The sequence below is a fragment of the Microchirus variegatus genome (genome assembly GCF_963457635.1).
Source record: "Microchirus variegatus genome assembly, chromosome: 10".
NCBI classification, from domain to species: Eukaryota; Metazoa; Chordata; class Actinopteri; order Pleuronectiformes; family Soleidae; genus Microchirus; species Microchirus variegatus.
The window spans coordinates 18,774,427-18,793,155 of record NC_139811.1 but is presented as its reverse complement, the minus strand read 5'-3'; the positions used below and the strand labels follow the sequence as shown (position 1 = coordinate 18,793,155).

The 18,729-nt window shown below is 39.9% G+C and overlaps 2 protein-coding genes across 3 annotated transcripts; one reads left to right on the top strand and one right to left on the bottom strand.

The window, feature by feature from the left end:
- Positions 1 to 142: 142 nt before the first annotated feature.
- strada (STE20 related adaptor alpha) lies at positions 143 to 9,340 on the bottom strand. Of its 2 annotated transcripts, XM_083896872.1 has the most exons (12): positions 9,266 to 9,340; positions 8,287 to 8,348; positions 7,796 to 7,888; positions 3,854 to 3,956; positions 3,604 to 3,725; positions 3,240 to 3,348; positions 3,017 to 3,140; positions 2,627 to 2,798; positions 2,373 to 2,477; positions 1,684 to 1,928; positions 1,536 to 1,578; positions 143 to 999 (listed from the first exon to the last, which is right to left on the bottom strand). In XM_083896872.1, the coding sequence occupies exons 2-12, from the start codon at positions 8,335 to 8,337 to the stop codon at positions 844 to 846; spliced, it is 1,323 nt and encodes a 440-aa protein (XP_083752998.1). In that variant the 5' UTR covers positions 8,338 to 8,348; positions 9,266 to 9,340; the 3' UTR covers positions 143 to 843. The 2 variants fall into 2 exon arrangements, with proteins under 2 accessions (XP_083752998.1, XP_083752997.1); XM_083896871.1 differs by lacking the exons at positions 7,796 to 7,888; positions 8,287 to 8,348; positions 9,266 to 9,340 and having other exon boundaries at positions 3,854 to 4,019.
- A 65-nt stretch (positions 9,341 to 9,405) lies between these two features.
- Positions 9,406 to 18,049, top strand: ddx42 (DEAD (Asp-Glu-Ala-Asp) box helicase 42). Its single transcript, XM_083897109.1, has 18 exons — positions 9,406 to 9,479; positions 11,081 to 11,293; positions 11,381 to 11,531; positions 11,630 to 11,691; positions 11,996 to 12,032; positions 12,377 to 12,529; positions 12,647 to 12,751; positions 12,844 to 12,963; positions 13,063 to 13,239; positions 13,356 to 13,484; positions 13,607 to 13,706; positions 13,792 to 13,839; positions 13,928 to 14,025; positions 14,842 to 15,115; positions 15,319 to 15,545; positions 15,631 to 15,741; positions 15,940 to 16,056; positions 17,040 to 18,049. The coding sequence occupies exons 2-18, from the start codon at positions 11,088 to 11,090 to the stop codon at positions 17,634 to 17,636; spliced, it is 2,712 nt and encodes a 903-aa protein (XP_083753235.1). The 5' UTR covers positions 9,406 to 9,479; positions 11,081 to 11,087; the 3' UTR covers positions 17,637 to 18,049.
- Positions 18,050 to 18,729: the final 680 nt, after the last annotated feature.

Genomic DNA, 18,729 nt, shown 5'->3' with positions numbered 1-18,729 from the left:
TTTATTGTTGAAAAGTCAAGTTTAACATTTGAAACACTTTGTTTTGTTCTCACCGTTAAATACATGCAGACAAAACGAGCACCAATGTAACATTCATATTTTAGACATAAGTAACATCACATCCAGCTTAAGTTCAAGGAAATACACACTTTTGTGCTCTGAAGGTTGAACCAAACAGCTGTTACACTGAACCTCCGTGTAGCAAAAGTGAGACGTGTAAAGCATGAGATGTCGTTTGTAGTGTCACAAGCTGAGCAAAGAAATGCATTTACATGGGGAAAAGTCAAACCTTCCATCTGGTGTTGCAGACAGAGATAGCTGTGAGGACTGGTGTGCAGCCTTATGGTGGTCTCACTGAACACATAAGCCACCCATAGTAGCCATGTGCTAACAAGAGGTAGAGAGTCTCCTCTGAATATTAAGTCGGAGTGTCCCACTCATGCGTTCTAGAATCTTTGGGTTTAGATTATACTTACATCCATAAACCCTTCTGTGATATCTCAGCAACAATATGAGAAAATGAGGAGTCCTGTTGTGTTTTGACTATTGTGGTAGCTGGGTTTAACATGAGGGAGAACAATCTGTAAACAGTTGTGTTACAAAGAGAAAGAGAGGCCATCAGTGCAGTGCAAGGGTCTGTGCATATCTAAAGAACAAAAGCGTGCAAGAGACGTCAAAAAGAGGCAAGATGGCTGCTGGCTTTTAACCTCTGAGAACAGCAACTCCTTTTGAGTTTAAGATTTGGATTATTTACAATGGGACCATTACAAAAAATATCTCCTGGATTTTTGTAGTTTCTCCCATAATTAGAGTCCCACAAGTGTCTCCTTACTGAGTCCACTGTCAGAAGTCCCAGTCGTCCACTTCCAGATGGCTGAGACCTGACTCCAAACTAGCCAGTCCAGAGGGAGAGTCCTGTGGATGGGAGCTCGCAAAGCTGGTGATGGGTGACACGGGCCGCAGGAGCTCAGGCAGCGCCTCGGAGGGCCGACGTTTAATCTGAGAGAGGAAAAACAAAATAACAGCTGATATTTTCATAAATAGTCATCGCTCTTCAGTCTCAACCATTTTTATATTCAAAATAAAATGAGCAACATTGATGGCATGTATTGTCGGACCAGGTGAGCTAATGAAACCTTTCATTTTGTTAGGACACAATGCTATTGAACACACTGTCTAGTGTGTAAGATTTCGGAGGGTTTATTGGCAGACATTTAATGTACTATCCATAAGCATATTAAAATAAGTGTATCATCACCTTGAATTGACAATAGTTTGGTTTTCAGTGACCTTGAACTAGCCTTTTATATGTACTTTAGGCAAGGGTCATTGCTCGCACTGACACATGAAACCAACCAGAGTGCATTTAGTATTTTGAAGCAAAAGCTTACTCGCCAGCAAATAAAGAACACCATCCTTACTGGTATGTGAAGGCCACTGTAGTTCCCTTATGCAAGTGAGCAGATCATTTGTTTCAACTTGCAGTCTCACCATTAGATGACACTAATTGGTACACACTGGACATGACAAATTACCTGTTTGAAGAAGGGGTGACCTATAAGAGTGGTGGCAGAAGGTCTGATAAAAAAAACAAAAAAAAAACAACAGTGAGAAAATTATTGTCATGCCTTGAAAATTAAAAAATTTACAATTTGAACTTGTCTGATAAAATAAATGCACAACCTCCTCTCTGGGTCTCGCTGGAGACACAACTCAACAAAGCCATGAAAGTGTGGGGAGAACGTTCGATTGTATGGGTGTCCTGCTGATGAGTCTCCGTTGGAGTGTCTGACCCCTCCAGCTCCTGGACCCTCGCAGATCCCGGAATCAGCTCCAGAGCGGGATGGTTTCATGGACAGCTCCTCCGGTGGAATAGTGGTGGTGTCCAGCAAACATGGCACTGTTCCATTTAACTTCTCGAGCAGCATCTGTGGAAGTCGACAGAGGAAGCAGGACAGGTGAGCTTACTGACCTTCATTTCAAGTCAATTCAAAGAACTTTAGATCTAGTCCCCGAGGGGCAATTTGAAGGCAAGTATAGTAGTAGGAACACACAGATGGCCTTGAGTGTTTTTATTATTATTATTATTATTATTATTATTATTTTTAATAATAAAAATGAGTTCTATAAACCAATTAAGTCATTTATTGTAGTCATTTTGATTTGTGGACTAAATGAGAAATTTGAACATCATCATTTTGAGGTTTGGGAAACATTTTCTGACATTTAATGGACCAAACAACTAATCAAGACAATATGCCACAGATGAATCAACACGGAAAATACTGTTATATAAGTTTTTCTAGGAGAATATACCCCTATTATATTTGACTCTGAAACTGACTAATCAAGTATTCCTAATACACACTCACCTGTGTAGCTGGCATGTCTTTGAAAGGAACATGTCCATTCGCCAGTTCACAGGCTGTGATCCCCAGGCTGTAGATGTCAGATCTAGAATCATAGCCCTGCAGGTTCTGAGAATGAAAAAAGAAAGACACTTAAAATGATCCCCTGCTATCAATTCAGACTTAATGACCAATCCCTGCTACTGCCACAGCATGAAGACATGTAAACCCCCATAAGACATTGACAGCATAACAGCATTTCAGTGAGAATTCAGTACCTGTTGCAGCACCTCAGGGCTTAGCCAGGGCAGCACCTTCACACTGTACTGAGGAAAGTCGTGAACAAATCTGGCCCTCTGACCATGACGGATCAGACTAAAGATGCTCCGTAGACCTGACATGCAAACCTGTCCGTCTGCTGAGATCAACACGTGGCTGGCCTTCACGCTCCTACAAATAAGCAGACAGTCAAAACAATGAATACACCCCTTATTAATTAGTAGAAGCTGATGGAAGCATGAACTCTATGAACAGCTGTATTTACTCGACAGGTGATGTGCTACTTGTGCTGAATCCCTTGATTTAAAACTCTTAAAGTCAAATGTTATTTTTGCTTTTTATTTCATTAGGCAACGTTTAATATTTCTCTAGTATGAGGAGTCTCTTACCGGTGCACATATCCCATGTGGTGGATGTATTCAAGCGCTTTTAGCATCCCCAGTAAAATGTACGAGATAGTCAGCTCATTCATACCATCAGAAAAATGTGAGCAGATAAGATCTCTGGCTGACCCTAACAAAAGAATCACACACAACCATGGTGAGAAAACAGATTAAACTCTGGTTACAATTATATTATTACTTGTATAATAAAATACAGTGATTTTCTTACCAAAAGCCATGAAGGGAGTGATAACCCACAGTTCGTTTTCAGCTATGAAGACGCTCTTGTAGGGCAGAATACTGGAGTGGTGGAACAACTTTGACACATGGAGTTCACACTGACAGGCAGATGAAAAGAAATTTTAATTTTAAAAGACATTTTAATATGTCAGAAGAACAGGCACAGACAATGATTCTGAGGGGTGAATGGTAAAGACAAAACAATCAATGAAAACATACTGCATGTATACAGTGTATCCCGATGGGGAAAGAGCTGAAAGAAAGTTTTTTTTTTACACTAAAGGCAAGGACAGCAGTGAAGTTGTATCACACGGTTTGATAGGACTGATGGAAGATGGCAGACTGATGCAGACCTGCAGGTAGGTAACCATGTCGTTAGCGCACGACTCCAAGTCAATTCGTCGGATAGCCACATGCTCCCCTGTGGGTCTGTACCGAGCCAGGTTCACAGTCATCAAGTCATCCAAACCTCGACCTAAAACACACACAGGCAAAGAAAAGGTTCAATTAGAGAAATATTTCTGTCAGAGTTACATTAGTAGTAGTATGTCTGACAAAATTTGTCTTTAACAAAAATGTTTTTTACTAGCTGCCTTTATTTACCAATAACAGTGAGGAGCTCATACGAGCCGCTGTCAGGGAGGAAACTGCCCATCGTGTCCTTACGAGGGAGGGAGGTCAGACTCTCCCGACTGTCCTCATGGACCTGAAGGTAGAAGAGAAGGAAAAGAGTGAATGAAAACTGGTCGTCAGTTGGCTGGACACTGACCTTAAGTCTCACAGTGTAGGATTGTGCCCAAGGGCTTGTTAAGTGACTACCAGAGGCTCAGTATCTGTGAAATCGGTTGTTAAAAGATCACCAAAGTGTTGTCAAGGTGTTAGCGTGACCATCACACTAGCATAAGAAAAATATGAAACAAAACACACAGGTGTGAGTTACTAATACATATATACAGATTACAAAAGTGTAAAAACAGGGCACGGAGGCACTTTTTTATGGCCTAAAGGACTAACAGTATATCGGTACACACACTACATATGTACATATACATTATTTTAGACTAATGCATCAAAATATAAATAAATCTTGGCAGTGAGGACTCCTGAGTTCCATCAGTTCACTGACATTCAAATGATGGAAATGGGACAGATTGCAGTAGCAAGCTGTGGACGCAAATGAAGGCAAGCTTGTATGGATATTTGGACTGTTTCCATGGTGACGACAAAGAAGACACACATTCAGAATTTTGAATAGTGCACTTCTAGCGTATGAGTTAGAGATAGCTTAGAGATCAGAGACACATTCAACTCTGAAAATACCCTTACTAATAAAACCATGTTCCACGTGTGACCGCCTTCTGCCATATAGAAACGTTATATTCAATCAAAACTGGCACTAAGTGCAGCATGCTATGGCAGCCATCAGCTGAAGAAATGTCTGTAAATGTTGATCAAATCACATGGGTTACAGTTGACACTGTTCAGATTCTGAAGACGCTACCATGCGTTTCTTACGCTCCATATCCATCTACAGCCTGCAGTGGCTCACATCAACATGTGAAACAATCAGTTCACCATCAAACCAACCAACAAGCCATCAGCACAGACAGGCAAGAGTCAAAACACACACTTCTTGCTCTGAACAGAAAATACTCTCAGGAAAACAATTTAGACTAAGTGAGGAAAGGAAAAATCTCAAAAATCCAAACCGGGCAGTTACCCTGACCACAGCATGTTCACCGCACACTACACACTCAGACAGAAAAGAGATTTAAAAAAGCTACAATGTCCCTGTATTCTACGAGAGAAGCCCAAGTGAGTGGCGTGAAATGACCTTCTGAGCTAGAAGCATGTACAGTGTGTCCTGGATTCAACACGCATGCATACAGAAATGTGCAAAGCCTCAAGGGTTTGTGGAGTCCTCTGCATTTGAATCTGTATGCACACATACACATGCCAGCACATACACAAAAGGCAAATGGGGGATGACGATGCAGTGACAGGAGTACCACACTTACTTTCCTGTGAGAGAGTCCCTGAGCTTGCTCTGGGGTAGAAAAACCACATCATTGACATGAACACACACAAAACAAGAGAAGGATCTGTGTCAAGAGCAGCTCTTGAACTGGGAATCGACCTCTGGTTGTGGGAGTCAATGATTATCGATGGCATTTGTTGTCCTATGGCTAACAGGATTTGTCTGGAACAGCAGTTTTGCCTTTCAAACAACCAATTAACAAATACTTATCTGTGCAGTCAGGATTAATCTGAAAGTGTAGTAATACAATAAAAATAAAAATTCTGCCCCGAGTAAACTGCTTATATCAATATAAACAATATTTTTCTACCCACACAAATAATAATAAATCAATGATAAATATAAAAATAATAGAATAAAATAAATCTAATAAAATCTGGAAAGTTCTTTCCAAATATTACTAAAGGCAATGGAAATGCAGAACATGCAAAATATAAATACACTGAAGCAAACACGCAACCTTAAGCAATGATTTATCAGAAAATGAAAATGAGGCAAAGCTTGGAAAGAAAACATAATTCACAATTATTAAGTAAAACCAATGTGCCAAAGAAAAGCAAACCACTAATATACAATGGGTTTGTTTTCAAAACCATATACAGTGCCTTGCAAAAGTATTCACCCCCATTGGATTTTTACCTATTTTGTTATATTACAGCATTTAGTTCAATGTTTTTTTAATCTGAATTTTATGTGATGGATCAGAACACAGTAGTCTAAGTCAGTGACGTGAAAGGAGAAAAATATGGCACAACAACAAACCTGCCAAGAGACGGCCGTGCCCACCAAAACTCAACGACTGGGAAAGGAGGACATTAATCAGAGAGGCAGCACAGAGACCTGAGATAACACTGGAGGAGCTGCAGAGTTCCACGGCAAAGACTGAATTATATGTACATTGGACGACAATAAGCCGTACGCTCCATAGAGTTGGACTTTATGGCAGAGAGGCAAGATGGCACGTTTTGTGTTTAGTAAAAGGCATGTGGGAGACTCCCAAAATGCATGGAGGAAGGTGCTCTGGTCTGATGAGACTAAACCTGAACTTTTCAGCCATCAAAGAAAATGCTATGTCTGGCACAAACCCAACATATCACATCACCCAAAGAACACCATACCCCAGTGAAACATGGTGGTGGCAGCATCATGCTGTGGGGATGTTTTTAAGCAGGCCGGACGTCTGAGTTGAGGGAAAGATGGATGAAATACAGAGCTATCCTTGAGCAAAACCTGTACAACTCTGTGTGTGTTTGAGGCTAGGATGGAGGTTCACCTTCCAGCAGGACAATGACCCCAAACACACTGCTAAAACAACACTTGGGTGGTTTAAGGGGAAACATGTAAATGTGTTAGAATGGCCTTGTCAAAGCCCAGACCTCAATCCAAAAGAAAATCTGTGGTCAGACTGTTCACAAGCGCAGACCATCCAACTTGAAGGAGCAGGAGCAGTTTTGCAAGAAGGAATGGGCAGAAATCCCAGTGGAAAGTTGTTGCAAGCTCATATAGACTTATCCAAAGCGACGTGGAGCTGTGATTTCCACACAATGACTTTTCTGTTATTTTGTCCTATTTGTTGTTTGCTTCACAATAAAAAAAATCTTCAAAGTTGTGGGTATGTTCTGTAAATTAAATGATGCAAATCCTCAAACAATCCATGTTAATTCCAGGTTGTGAGGCACCAAAACATGAAAAATGCCAAGGGGGGTGGATACTTTTGCAAGGCAGTGTAATGTCTCTTAAAATGACTGCAGGAAATATCCCAGATAAATAAAATACCAACCACAGCTAACAACAAATGTCTCCTTTCTACTATGTAAGAAATCAATTAATATATTTTGAAATCTTACAGTTGGGTCAAATGTTGTGTTGTTGTTTAAAATAAAAATTGACAGTAAAAGCACGAAAAAGAACTTAATTGAAATCCATTTTTTTAGGAACTTGGCGAACACAAATGCGTGTTTACCGCTCTTATAAAATGCTCTAGCATGATCTCATATCAAATCAAAAACAGACCAATGGCAGAGCCCTTCTTTCATTATATCTCCATGAGTAAATACAATTTCCTCACACACAAATTCTCATCTTCTTGGATTCATCTGCTGTTTTTATACAAACAATGACACTATGAGATACAGAAGAAAACAAACAGCTCCACAAGAGGCAACATTCACATTTAAAAACATTGGTCAATTAAAATATTCAACATCCACATCACACACATCAGCATGAACTAAAATAGCACACAGGTTTTGTATGTAACAAGCGCGCACATGCATTCAAAAGTCATTTGTCTGTGCATCCTGTGTGTGATAAGCTATCGTAGCAAACAGAAATGAGGATGGAATCAAAGTAAAGAAAGGAAACCCATGACTGAGACCCTGAATGGCATTTTTACATGGTTGTAATTCAAGCATGGGGTCTGATCTAAAAAGCTTTTTCAAATGTTCTTTAAATCTTTGTGCTGATGAAAGGTCAAGAGTGTAAGCACTGGTTTGGGAATGTTGAACACTTTCATTATGGGCTGGTTTGCCTTGAAGCTCACCTCCAAATAACTCCAAATCCCGCAGGCTCTCCACACTCAATTTCTCAGATACCCAACGCTGACAGACAGAGGGTTAATAACAGACATGGAAAAAAAGGAGAGAAAATGCAAGCGAGAATAAGGGAAGGTTACATATTTAAAGCTGTTGAATGAAGATGCTTTATGAGGATGACCTAATCTGACGCAAAAAAAAGTGTTATGTCGCTTGTGTAGAAGACAAAGTCATGGAAAGCTCAATTTAAAGCTTAACAATTTCAACAAGGCTTTCCTGTTGGTAAAAAATTACCTGGTTTCTGAAGACATTCAGAGTCTAACAGGTAAAAATGATCTTGCGTTTAGCTGCTTCAAATGAAATCTATCATATATGTGTTTACAGACCAATTTTGCTGACAATGAATAAAAAAAAATTAAAGACATAAAAAATCTTATTTTAATCTGTATTCGGCAAACACTTACAAGAAAAGACATGGATCCTCTTGAGTGTGTTACAGATGATGCTGAAAACATCCAGGTAATAACTGTGAAGAAAAGTTAGATATTTGATATACTTTTGAATGTGCATTTAATGTATGTGCTTTGTGTGTTTGATTCAGTGTCTTCTAATAATAATAATACACAATACATGGTCCATGATAACAATGATATCACACGATTCTGCAACAATAGACAAATCAAGACAATCATATAGCGATAAATCGCAATATCTTACTGAAGAAGTGAAGAAAACAAAACTTCTTAAAGTCATAATCGCCATATCACCCAATCATGGATTCTGTGATATATCGCCGTCCTTCCTCATGCAATATGATAATCAATGAGCCATGGCAAATATCGAAATTGTAATTAACAAAATTAGAGAAGAGGGAAGGGGAAGAGGGAGTTTACAGTGGGATAATGGTGGAGAAAGCTACGTTAAGAGATGCCCCATCCATGTTCAATACATAGACGCACATTGTTGTCAGTGTTGTAAATAAACAGCAAAATCGTGCCCTTTTAACTTTTCAAGCACGTTTTGCTTTCTTCCCTTCACAGAATTTGTGATGTAGCGCTATATGATTGTCTTGCAATATATTGAGTATCACAGAATCGTTGCATCGTGATACAGTGGTATCATGGACCATATATCGTGAGGTATACTGTGATTCCCACCCCTAATGCAAATGTTAAGGTTGAAAACAATTTAGGCTTGAATAGTTGTGCTTACTAAGCACCCGCATGCACTGAATTCACGCGAATAGAAAACGAATCAACAGGGGAAAAAAATAAATCAAAGCATATCAATGATTCTCCAGCAGAACCATTCGAGCTAGTGTTTCGCTAATGTTGCTATGATGGAGCGCGCAGGCTAGCATTAGTAAATTCCCGTTAGCTAAAGCAGCAGTCATTAATTACTTTAACAGGAAACGGAAATATGTTTAATGTTTTAATAACGTACCTATGTGTTGTTCAGAAAAGCGAAGTCTGTTCGGAGTTATATCATATCAAAGGAGAGACATCATTTGACAGCTTTCCACTACGCTGTCTACCAGAAACATGAACGTCGCACGTAAACGACGACAAGACCACTTTTGCGCGCATTGATGACGTATACGGCGCTTCTTCTAAAGACAACACACACAGACGGGCTCATTTACAAACGCGTGGAACAGGTAAATACTGACTCCTGACAAAAACAAATCGATGTATTCACTCAACGCAAAAAAAAAGTTGCAGGATACTCTGCGGCTTCGCGAGAAAAGACCCAAATAAAGCTGCACGGCCAAGTGTCGAACTTGTCTTACCTCGGCCTTATTTTGCGGCCTTGAGCTAACGCCAAGCTAACGCTATTTATACTAAAACATGGTCAGTGTTAAATTGATGCGAACATTTTCGCGTAGAGCCGTGTTGCTGTATGTTTGTGTTTAGTAAAATACTTGCTTGCTTCAGGTCACGAACGTCATGCTCTAGTCTCACTACGTCCACTCCCTCTTTGGATTATCCCAGATAATTGTAGCATCGCCTCTTGGCAGACATGCACGACGCTGAAGATGACGATTTTTTTGGTTACATGTATTTTCTCAATTTGATTATCTTGAAGTAACATTGCAGAAATTAACGTTGTTATAATTTATCTTATTCGTCGTAATAACGTTTTGACTCGTCTAAGTCAGTAATTCATGTTTGACTGTTTTTATGATATTCACTACTTCCGATTTCACATGTTTCTAATTTAAAGTTTATTTGAAGATGCATTACATTATACACTATAACTATAAGATATCTAAAATGAAGTTATTCAAAATTGGGATACAGCATGTATCCCCAAAAGTAGCATGGTTTGATTAGTCACGTTTTTACTTCTAGTTGTTGTTTTGACCACATCAAACTTGATATATGTAAAATGGACAATGTTGGTATCTGTAATTGAGTGAACTGCAATCCCAAAATATGTATTATTATTATTATTATATATGAATTGGAATTATAATGAGTCAAAAATTACTTTCTTTTAACCTGTACTTTTTACTTGTACGTGGTTTTACTATATTATGTTGTGTGGACACCTGGTTGCTGCTAAAATTTAGTTGTACATTGTGCGATGACAATAAAACGATTCTGATTCTGAAATTAAATTGTAGGTCTCTCAAATTGGAATTGTGGATGGTAATAATTTTGTTGTTTGGGGGCTCTCAGTTTTTAAATTAAATGTATCTGTTATGATAAACCCCATACACATGAATGGAAAAAGTGACAGCATTTGTCCTAGGAAGAACATTATTATGGCTATCTGAAATGTTCATTTTGACTGAGCAGAACTGAATTAAGGATGTCTGTTATGTTATTCACATGAGCTAGTAACTACTAAATGTTAAAATGACAAGTGTAACCTACCACTTTTTGACCCAGGATTACCAGTGACCAGTCCTGCCTCTGTGATTTGACATTTGCCAATATGACAGGGGTGGGCAACATTTGTCTACAGGTGGCATTGGTAAAGGAAACAAAGGGCCACACAATGAATTATGGAAACCTGCTTTTCGTAAAGTGAAAGGGATGTTTAATTCTAATTTACCTATCCTAATATGCAACATAGGACATGACATCATTAACATTTTTAAATGTAATAAGACTGTAATAAGGTGCAACTTGCTACGAACAAAAACATCACCTGATATTGGAACCGTATCACGCTCACTCTCGCATGTCTGTGTGTACTGTTTGTGCTGTATGTACTGTCTATAGAGTGAGACTATTTCTTTTGTTTTCACAGCACAGCCATGAACTGGAACAAAGGCGGTCCGGGTGTTAAGCGGGGTTTTGGGTTTGGAGGATTTGCTCTAGCAGGGAAAAAGGAGGAACCTCACACTCCTCCAAATTCTCATGGAGCAGCCACAGGATCAGGGGGAGGTTACGGGAAGAACCAGCAGCTCCCATCATTCTACAAAATAGGGACCAAAAGAGCTAATTTTGATGAGGAAAATGCGTATGTATTACATCTCTCCCCTACATAAGCTCAATGTATACACATATATTCACATTAATACAAAAATGCTACTTTGCCATTAACAAGGTATTTTGAAGATGATGAAGAGGAGCCTGGCAGCAACGTGGATCTACCGTACATCCCGGCTGAGAATTCGCCCACGCGACAGCAGATGCAGTCTGGTGGTGGGTCAGACAGTGAGGATGACCCACTGGATGCCTTCATGGCAGAAGTTGAGGTGGGAAGATACTGTCACTGAAGCAGAGGCTAACATATTATTCAAATGTGTAATCTGCTCTTTTCTGTTACAAATCTTGTTTTTGTTTTCTCCTTCAGAACCAAGCAGCTAAAGACATGAAGAAACTAGAGGAAAAGGAAAAAGAGAAAAAGTCAGCCAAGTAAGATTTAAATACAGTCACTTTTTTCTTTGTTTTAGTTCTGAAGTCACCTTTTAGGTCCTTATACTAGTGTTAAATTATCAGTTTGACCAGATGGAAAAAGCTGATTATATGTGTAACAATTAGTATGATGATATCTTAATTAAGTTCCTCTCAGGACATGATGGCTCATACAACATTGTTTTAAAGGATTTAAAATATAATTTCTGGTAAGTAACACATTCGTAGTCACAGTGGGATGTGGGCTGCTTTGGGTGTATGAACGAGCCGCAGGGAAGTTTTTTTTCTCCGCTTGTCATTTCAGGGGTATTCGTGATGACATTGAAGAAGAAGATGAACAAGTGAGTGAGAACCACAGAGTTTTTAATTTACTACATCGCTGATCAGAAAGGTCTCCTGACCAAACATTCCATGTCTTCTGTTGTGTTTTTTTTAATTAAATAGCTGATCATACAAGTTGCATATGTAATAGCATCATGATGGAACATTTTTTAACTGTTTTGAATAGTCTTGTTTTAGAAAAAGCATGTCACATTGTTGGTTTGTGTCAATATCAGATTCTCACTCATAATTTATCCTTTCGTTACAATGCTGATTGTGTCCTCAGGTATGTTGTTGATCACTTTTGCTGTGGTAAGCAGCAATCCAACTGGATTTTTCATGTGAGGTGCTATGCTCTCTGCAGGAAGCCTACTTCCGCTACATGGCAGAGAATCCCACAGCTGGGCTGACCCTGGAGGAGGAGGACGAGAACATTGACTATGACAGCGACGGGAACCCAATCCCCTCTGCCACCAAGAAAATCATCTTGCCGCTTCCTCCTATTGACCACAGTGAGGTAGAGTTGACAATACTAATAAAACACAGAGCAGTGTTTCAACCATGGATCGACATTTTGTGTATCTGTGTATTTTATAAACTATTTTGTTGTGATATGTGTGGCCTGTTTTTATAGATTGAGTACGCACCCTTTGAGAAAAACTTCTACAATGAGCATGAAGAGCTCAGCAGCCTGACTGGAACACAAATGTTGGACTTAAGGCATAAACTGAACTTACGAGTAAGTATGTTCATTACAAGTTGTGATGCTGAATTAACCAGACTCTACTGCAGACTTTTTCCTTTGTAACGTTCACTACATTTCTTTGTCAGGTATCAGGTGCTGCCCCTCCAAAACCGTGCACCAGCTTCGCCCACTTTGGCTTTGATGAACAGCTAATGCACCAAATCCGCAAGTCCGAGTACACGCAGCCCACGCCGATTCAGTGCCAGGTTTTGTGCAGGTTTATTATAATTTTGCAACATATTAAGACGCTATATGTTCGTTTTTAATGATGGTAAAATTTGTTTTGTTATGGATGTCTAATCTAGGGTGTGCCTATAGCCCTGTCTGGACGTGACATGATAGGTATTGCCAAAACTGGCAGTGGTAAAACTGCAGCTTTTATCTGGCCACTGCTGGTTCACATCATGGACCAAAAGGAGTTAGAAGAAGGAGAGGGGCCCATTGCAATTATCGTGTGTCCCACCAGAGAACTTTGTCAGCAGGTATGAAATGGGAAGAGATTTTGGTAAATTTATTTTTTGTCTTTGCTACAATATTTACAAAAATCTGTTTTATGACACTTGTTGCAATCGTGTGTATCATTTTAAATATCTACCAGATCCATGCAGAATGTAAGCGTTTTGGGAAAGCCTACTCATTGCGTTCTGTGGCAGTTTATGGAGGAGGCAACATGTGGGAGCAGGCCAAGGCTCTACAGGAGGGAGCAGAAATTGTGGTGTGCACTCCGGTAAGAGACAGGACTACAAACTGACTTTCTTCTCCAAAAAATAAATAAATAAATAAATAAAACCCCACATAATTCACTGCTGCACCAAACACTATTTTTACCCTTCACATGTGTTTACGCAGGGTCGTCTGATTGACCATGTTAAAAAGAAGGCCACATCACTGCAGAGAGTGACATACCTTGTGTTTGATGAGGCAGACCGCATGTTTGATATGGGTTTTGGTGAGTTGAAAAGATCAGTACTCAAGAAAAGATGCTGTGAATCTTTATAATGCACTGTAGCTAATTTTTCTTTTCCCTATTTCAGAATATCAGGTTAGGTCTGTTGCTAGCCATGTCCGCCCAGACAGACAGAGTAAGAGTGTTAAAACAATATTTTATTTATTTTAGTAGCAAGGGCTTATGCAAGTTTTAACTTACTCATGATGTGTTTTCTGTCACAGCTCTTCTGTTCAGTGCTACTTTTCGAAAGAAGATCGAGAGGCTCGCCAGAGACATCTTGATAGATCCTATCCGTGTGGTGCAGGGAGACATTGGAGAGGTATGTGGCATCGCACATCATATGTCACAATAAAATTAACATTTATTTTTAGAGCAGTAGTTTCACTGTAAGAATAGTTTGCCCTTATTATTTTTCAGGTTGTCTGTTTGTTTGCTATAAATGATAAGTTCAAGCACACAGATATTAGTATGCTTAAACTGAAAAACCTTGAATGTTGCATTACACAGAAACATTTATTTTAAAGAGATTGTTTTTGAAGTCTGGTTGTATGAAGTACAGACAAATTGTTAGTACTCACTTCGCTGAGCACACCACCGAGACACTGTCACTGAAAACATGGCTCACAGAAGGGACAAAGGGAAAAACAGTCAATTAACTAACACTCTTTCAACAAGGTCCATAGAGAAAATCAGTGTTAGCTTGGACACAGGAGCTTCTAACACGGCAGTGGATCATCAACTTTGATTTGCTTTGATTCCCTATGGACTTTTGACTGTTTAAGATAATGACATACACTTAATATCCCAGTCAGAAAAGACTGTGTTACAGTCAAAAAAATTGGCAAATATATTCTTAAGATATCTTAGGCTTAAGCGGCTGTAGAATTGATGCATTTGCTTATTTAGTTAAGTAGGTAAATTCCTTCTTTCTTTGCATTGCTGCTGGCAGCCTTGTTGTCAGTGAGAGTGAGCGTTAGTTTCTTAGGCTGGTTGTTGGCAATGGCAATATGCTCACCAGTGTGCTCGGCAAAGTCAGTGCCAACAATGAATCAGTACCTCACAAATACAAGTAATATTACCTTTCAGCTCAGTAAATGTAATTTTAAAAAACTGTTCTGAAAAACTCTCTGACCAGGCCAATGAAGATGTGACCCAGGTCGTGGAACTGCTGCCTGGGACGGATAAATGGTCATGGCTGACCCGTCGGTTGGTTGAGTTCACCTCCACCGGCTCTGTCCTCATCTTTGTAACCAAGAAACTAAACTGTGAAGAACTGGCCACCAACCTGACACAGGAGGGCTACAGCCTTGGCCTCCTGCATGGAGATATGGACCAGAGTGAGAGGAACAAGGTCATCAGTGACTTCAAAAAGAAGAATTTGCCCGTTCTAGTGGCCACTGATGTTGCTGGTGAGTCCCTGTTTTCTTCCTTCAGCTTGGCCTTATGTTTGAATGACCACATGAACCCATTCTTGTCCAATTTCAAACATTTGCTCTATGAATGAACAGCTGTGACAGTATATCAATAATTGTGTGATAAGACTTTAATATCTGCTTACAAATTTGACAAAAACCCATGGTATTTTTGGCTTACTGTCATAATTCCTTCTCAGCTCGAGGTCTGGATATCCCGTCTATTCGCACAGTAGTGAACTATGATGTGGCACGAGACATTGACACGCACACACACAGGATCGGTCGAACTGGTCGTGCTGGAGAGAAGGGTCTAGCTTATACCCTTCTCACCAACAAAGACACAAATTTTGCTGGAGACCTTGTGAGAAATCTGGAGGGAGCAAATCAAGCTGTTTCCAAAGATCTCATGGATTTAGCTATGCAGGTGAGAATATGTAACTACCCTACATATTTTTTTGTTGTTTCTTTTTGAGTGGATTAATTTGTTCTTTTTGCATTACTTTTCCCAGAATCCGTGGTTCAGGAAGTCCAGATTCAAGGGAGGTAAAGGGAAGAAGCCAAATATTGGTGGAGGTGGTCTTGGTTACAAAGAGAGACCTGGTCTAGGGGCTGAAAGTTCTGTGAGTTGCTGTTTACTAGTCTATTAATCTGCTCTTCAGGATTCATTTTTTAAATGTGCTGTGAAATTATGAATAAAACTAATATTTCTGACTGGAGTTCTTCTGAGAGTCTGAAAAACAATGATGGCAAAGAATGATATTTCCTCTAAATTTAGAAAAACTCAGAGGATGAGTAATACTCCGTTTTTGTGTTTCCAGGAACGCAGCAGCAGTAGCAGCAGCTTGTTGTCTTCCACAAGTAGCTTTGAGGGCTACAGCAAACCAGCTACTGGGGCGATGGGAGATCGAATGGCTGCAATGAAACAAGCCTTCCAGGTACTGTTCTGTTTTATTTAAGAAAAAAAAAATATATATATATATATATTTTCACTCAAATCAGCCTGAAAAGGTTTATTTCATTTAGTTGCATTCCCAGCAGATTTGTTTGTTTGTGGTCTTCATATTAAAGAAATGGTCTTATGTCAAAGTCCACCCTGAAATATGTTGGTATAAAGACAACAAACCTCCATGCACTTTGAACAAGTTTATGATGACACGTAATTCAACACCCACGCTCCCACCTAATACTCGGCAAACATTGCAGTTTTAATTACTTTATTGACAATTTTAATAATCGTCACTTTATAAACAGTGCTGCTAGCGTTGCAGTATTATATATATATATATATATATAAGATATCGCACTCGGTGCTGTAGGATGGAACAAACAGCTTTTAATGAAAGTGAAATCATATTATATCGTTTTTATTGTTATCATATACATATATATTATTATTATTATGCACAAATCTTTCAAGCTGATTGGGATGGAATGCGGCTCCATTTTTATTTATAATACTACATGTAGATGAGAACACGTGCTCAGAGTGCACAGATGTCAGTGGTACACACAGCCAGCTTACAGAGACATTATGTGGCAACTTTCTCTCTGAGAGGAGTCTCCTTCATGTAGGCTTGCTATCTCCAAGATAGCAGCTGCCTTTACCAAAGTCGCTGGGTTTTGCACAGGTCCCCAAACAGGAACTCTATGTTAGGAATTCTTACGAGCACCCTCTGCTGGATACTATGGGGTACTAATTGAAATGGTCTACAAACTTCTAGCAGCTCATTACAGCTTGAACATGGAATTCCATGAAAAGAGGGAAATACTAATTTCATACTCTTGAGTCCAAAAGTTTCCTTTCAACAGTACTTTAGTCATTTTGAATTAAGGAGGAATAAAATCCATCACACCTTGTTTTTTTTTTTTGTCCAGACAGCTAATCTCTTGTTCTTAACTTATTCTCCTCCTCCTCTAGGCTCAGTATAAGAGCCACTTTGTGGCTGCATCCAGTGGTCCTCCTAAACTCAGCACCAAGGCTAGCGGCTCGTCAGGCTGGACCAGTGCTGGCAGTCTGAGCTCTGTGCCAACAGAAGCTGCCAATGGCTCAGAAAGATCCCTCTCTTCCACCTTGTCAATGTCCGGCTTCACGAGTGCTGGCACCCTGAGCTCAGTGCCCGCCAGTCAACCCACTTCCCAGCCCAGCCTCCCTCCACCTTCATCGCCGAGAGACAGCTCACGGGACAGACATAGTGAAGACCGTGGGCGACATGGGGACAGTTACCACCGCCACAGTGATAGAAGTGAACGGCACAGCAGTGACGATCGCTACAGTGATCGAGAGCGGCATGGAGACAGAGATCGTGACCGCCACGGGGATCGGGATCGCCACAGCAGCAGCAGCCGCCACAGTGACAGCCGCAACGGGGATGGAAGCAAGCGGGACCGAGAGGATCGGAGAAGTGACAGGGATGGGGGAGACAGGGGGAGTGGGGAGGGGAGGGACAGAGGAGGAGATGATAGCTTTGCTGTTCCTGAACCACCAAAACGTAGAAAGAGTAGGTGGGACAACTAAAGGAAAAACAGAAACACATTCAATAGAATAATATGTGCAACCATCTGCTCATGATAAGCTTGTCTGTGTAGGCAGATAGCAGAGGCTGGCTCAAGCACAGGGTGATAAGGAGGATTTTGTGGAAAAAATGAAGTTAACCATGCCATTGTCAGCTTGGCTAGGACCTCCTTATTTGGTCAGAACTCAACAGTGTGTCAAGTCAAGACCGATTTAGCACAAGCAGCTCAGAGAGAGCCACTGTACATACACCATAAGGACTGTTGTTAAAGTCAATATGAGCAACCAGTGTAGCTGGTGTGAGTAAGCAGTTCAAAGTTAGGATGTCTTTTTTCTTGTCTCATTTCTACTCACTCGGCTCATAATATGCTTCTGTGCTTGCAAATCTGACACATTTTCTTTTCCTAATAAATCTTTGCCAAGTGTGGTTTTGAGTTTGGATTTTTGTTCATTATAAAGCTTTCTGAACAGGCTCTATGATCATTTAGTCACAGAACTATATTAGCAAGTTTTAGTGAAGTGCCTTTTAGTCTGTGATGACATTTTTTTTTTTAAATAAAAAAGCAAAAATAAAAAACGGTTACATTGTCTGTCCACAGGAGGGCGGTAAAGACTAAGGAAATAAAAGGCATTTTTGTCAAAAATTATGGTAAAAACGATACTACAGGATGTTATTTAGTAGTGTGTCCAGTATATTTGTGGTGGTGTTTTTTTGTGTGAGAACTTTCGAGTGTAACTGAAGTGTATGTTTTTACTTATCTCCCATCAAATCAAAATGGCTTAAACAGAAGTGCACCAGAGAGTCATGCATTTATTTTCACACTGTTCATTCATGGAAGTGGAATTATGTTTTGTGTATGTGTGTGTGGGGGGAATGTTGCACAGCAAATGTGACAAATGCCAATAAGCAAAATTCTGGTTTCAGTGAGTCAGGGAGTGAAACTGAAAAAAGCATTTGTCATTTACAACAGGACAATGATCTACAAACAGAACTCATAATCTCCCAATAATCTATCTACTTCAAGAAACACACACTAAACATCTCAGTGATCTGCAGGGGGAGTGAAGAGTTTATAAATCAACTGGAAAGCTGCAA